The following is a 4,132-nucleotide window of genomic DNA, read 5'->3' as shown; positions in this document are numbered from 1 at the left end:
ATCTTTATCCGACTTCCTCAACTGAAATGATTCTATCTCAGACTTGTGTTGCAACAAGTGAGCAGAGTGACAGCAATAAGAGTCATGCTGACACTTTTATGTCACGATACTCTTGAACTGATTGCACAATATATGAAATCCAGTGACTCTATGTGCAAAACGAAAAATGACCCCTGGATGCAGCTACTGCTCATCCAGCTACCAGCATGAGGTAGCTACATGCAGCTTCCTCTAATGAAAGCATTTGTATTATTATTTGTATTACTGTTGCTGTTTTGCTTTCCCTTTCATCATCTCTTTCTTCCCTCTTTCTTCCCTCTCTCTCCCTCCGTAGCGACCGACCCGGCTCTGATGGACTCGTCTCTGTTGAAGAAGCTGCGCACCAACAGGATCGTTGCTTTATCCCGTCTGGAGGAAGTCATCGATAAATACGCCGTGCAACAGGACACAGAGGATAAGGAGAAGCTCAGGATGGACAAGGAGGTGAAGGAGGAAACACGAACATCTACAAATTAGTTTGGGCCTTTTTAATTGGAACAAACGTCATAAAGTTTGAATTTATGACAAAGCTGCTGTAATAACTCTAAAATCAAGAGTAGTGTTTGTTTTTGTCTGATGATGGATTAGATGACGTCAYAAAAAGATAGAAAAACATGAACTAGTTCAAAAACAAATTTAAATCCAGCAGAAAACTGAATCTACTCTATTTGTAGAATGAAAAAGTAGGAGAGAAATCAAAGACCAAGCAGACAAACGGTGTGGCTCAGGATGAGGAGGATGAAGAGGAGGATGAGGATGAATCGTCAGACCCGGACATAGAGGACGAGATCGAGGCCAGCACTCAGCAGCACGGAGCAGGTCAGAGTCAAACTTTATTCTGATTTCACACCTGGAGYTTTAGATTAGATCTGTAATGACCTGATGCACGTTTTCCTGCATGAAGAGACAATAAGACATATTTAGTATCAGTAAATCCACAAACATGCATGATGTCATGGGCAATTTCACTTTTTAATTCGTTCTTTTCAAAGCATCATTTTGACTTAAGATGAATCATTTTGCACTRAATCAAACTTTGGCGTCATGAAAGATTGATTTGATTATTTCAACCTCTGTAAGCATCCAGTCCACAGGTKGAAGTTTTCATCCTGCAGGAATCTGCATGAAGGTTCTAGATCGGTTATTAATTCTGTCAACTTTAGGAACAGATTGTTTCTTGAGGCAARTTGATTCATATTTTCACAGTGAGSTTCTATCTTTGTTTTTCTTTTTCAGTTTCCATTAATTCCCTTGTTTTTGATTCAAGTTTTTCTCTAAGCTACTCATTAAACAGCAGCRTTRCTGTTACACTTCCCCATTTTTTACTGTAACAYGTAGAAAAGGGAATTTTTGTGGATTTCTAAAACATAGTTGGAGATCATAGATCCATGTAGAAGATGAATATCTTGTTCAATATCTTTTTTACTTGCAGCATATCAGCAGAACTCTGAACTAAATGTTTATCTGTTTTCAGCCATTGGATTAAAAAACAGTTCATTCTGAAAGGGGTTCGAAATACATCACAGAATGATTTAGTGAGGTTCCCTTTAATCTCTTTAAAACTCTTCTCTCTGTAGAGGATGATGATGATAATGAGGAAGACAACGATAACGAGGCAAACGAAGCCGGCGACGACGCTGACAACAAGGAGGATCAAACCTTAGACGAGACAGGAAGCGCAAAGGATGAAGACGATCTGACGTCCGATGAAACTCAGATCTCCCCGATGTCCGACGTCCAGTCGCTCAGAGACAGCCCCAGCCAATCAGAGTCCATGCAGACCGACGAACAGCAGCCGTCGTCCAATGGGAGCCCAGCGGCTCTGCAGCAGTCTGAAGACTCGTCCAATCAGGCGTCAGGCGTTCCTGTAAAGGATGACCCCACAGATCTCCCATCATCCCCTGCAGCAGCAGTAACCAATGGGAATCCTTCGCCGGAGCAAAAAAMCGTCACAGTGGAACAAAGCGACACGCAGACGACCAACGGCACGTCTCCGGTCCCCGGCCCGAGAACCACGAGGAGCCAGAAGAGGAAGAGGGAGGAAATGATGTCATCAAACTCCAGAARCACAAAGCAGAAGATGAGTTACGACAGGTAGGACGCAGGATGAAGATGGACCAGAAATATTTAAATCTTTGGAAACTTTCAGAATAAACTGTCAGGAAAATGTTCCATAACTTGATCGACACTTTGTTTTCTGATTCTCTATGTTTTGTTCTTCATCCTCATCCTCCTCCTCCTCAGCGATGCAGACATCCCTCTGGACATGGGCGTCATTTGCTGCAGTTCTCCACTGAAGGAGGAATCGTCTGCATTCNGACGTCCGATGAAACTCAGATCTCCCCGATGTCCGACGTCCAGTCGCTCAGAGACAGCCCCAGCCAATCAGAGTCCATGCAGACCGACGAACAGCAGCCGTCGTCCAATGGGAGCCCAGCGGCTCTGCAGCAGTCTGAAGACTCGTCCAATCAGGCGTCAGGCGTTCCTGTAAAGGATGACCCCACAGATCTCCCATCATCCCCTGCAGCAGCAGTAACCAATGGGAATCCTTCGCCGGAGCAAAAAAMCGTCACAGTGGAACAAAGCGACACGCAGACGACCAACGGCACGTCTCCGGTCCCCGGCCCGAGAACCACGAGGAGCCAGAAGAGGAAGAGGGAGGAAATGATGTCATCAAACTCCAGAARCACAAAGCAGAAGATGAGTTACGACAGGTAGGACGCAGGATGAAGATGGACCAGAAATATTTAAATCTTTGGAAACTTTCAGAATAAACTGTCAGGAAAATGTTCCATAACTTGATCGACACTTTGTTTTCTGATTCTCTATGTTTTGTTCTTCATCCTCATCCTCCTCCTCCTCAGCGATGCAGACATCCCTCTGGACATGGGCGTCATTTGCTGCAGTTCTCCACTGAAGGAGGAATCGTCTGCATTCGACTCTCCCGCCAAGAACCCGACGGTCAGCGTTCAGTCGACGCCGCCGCCCAAGAAGAACAAGGTGCAGAAACGGCCGACAAAATGAAAAAAACAGGAAAACAAATACTCACATAGAGCCTGGTCAATGTAGAAATCATGATTATTTTACACAGTAACTCACTGAGTCGGGAGATATTTTTTATTTATTACTTTTAATAAAGTATATTTAAGAAAATCTGTCAAAAATAATTGTATTCATCATATTTTTATTGGTTTTGATTTGAGCTKAAATCAGAGGAACAAGGCATGAAAACTGGACTAAACAGGAAAAGTCACGCTGCCAGTTTCACAGTATTTAAAGCAAAAAACTGATCAGTAATTATTGATATCAGCTGATACAAAATGTTTACATGGTGATACGTTTTCCAGCCGAATCGTCCAGCTCTAGTCTGGACCGTTTGGAGGTCGTCGTCTCTTTCTGGTACCAGTCGAACTCCAGAGCGTTTGGTTTRCGTTTRAACGTGATCCGACTCAGCTGCCAGGTGTTTCCTTCCAGCTTGAGTCAAACGGCTTCCTGTAGCCGTGTTGCATTGTGGGACGCGATAGCGTAAGCAAAGGCTGCACGTCTCTTTCTTAAAGCGTAAAACTCCATGCAACCTTTAAGACATATTTTTAAAATCCTCTCAGTGCCTGAAATAGTAACAGGATTATATTCTCTGTGTTTTATTRGTTTAGATCATCGCAGCATCTGTGTTTATATTTGCATCTGGTTCTTCTGGACCAGTAAACAGACTAGATCGGTTCTGGTTCACTTGAAGCAGAACCACTGGAGAAACTGTAGATGTGAAAACTGTCCAGGACTCTGTCTGTCTATCTGTCTATCTGTCTATCTGTCTATCTGTCTATCTGTCTGTCTGTCTGTCTGTCTTCCAGCTTCACTGCCTTCATGTTTGGCTCTGCTGATAAAAGAGAAACCACCATCTGAGTCCAGAACCTCCCAGAATCATCTTATCGACCCAGACTGTGTTTGTGTTGCTGCTGATAAACAGCTGCTGATTCTGCAGAGTCACTGAAGGAGGCAATAGCTGCCAAATTTACCCCCGATGACGGCTAATAGTCTGTAGACGGGGATCAGCCTGAGCTGCATCTTTGTCTGTTTCACTGACACATGCTGG

At 43.9% G+C, this 4,132-nt stretch overlaps 1 protein-coding gene across 1 annotated transcript in view; it reads left to right on the top strand.

The window, feature by feature from the left end:
- LOC103472936 (death domain-associated protein 6-like) overlaps positions 1 to 4,132 on the top strand; it is a 10,926-nt gene that overhangs the window by 5,261 nt on the left and 1,533 nt on the right. Inside the window, exons 3-7 of the mRNA XM_008422816.2 lie at positions 42 to 57; positions 335 to 483; positions 714 to 858; positions 1,617 to 2,133; positions 2,904 to 3,039. Of these exons, the coding sequence (XP_008421038.1) occupies positions 42 to 57; positions 335 to 483; positions 714 to 858; positions 1,617 to 2,133; positions 2,904 to 3,039 (963 nt within the window). The remainder of the gene's footprint in view (positions 1 to 41; positions 58 to 334; positions 484 to 713; positions 859 to 1,616; positions 2,134 to 2,903; positions 3,040 to 4,132) is intronic.

This window comes from Poecilia reticulata, linkage group LG11 (genome assembly GCF_000633615.1).
Source record: "Poecilia reticulata strain Guanapo linkage group LG11, Guppy_female_1.0+MT, whole genome shotgun sequence".
NCBI classification, from domain to species: Eukaryota; Metazoa; Chordata; class Actinopteri; order Cyprinodontiformes; family Poeciliidae; genus Poecilia; species Poecilia reticulata.
Note: the sequence above shows the minus strand (reverse complement) of the source record. Positions and strands in the feature narration are given on the sequence as shown.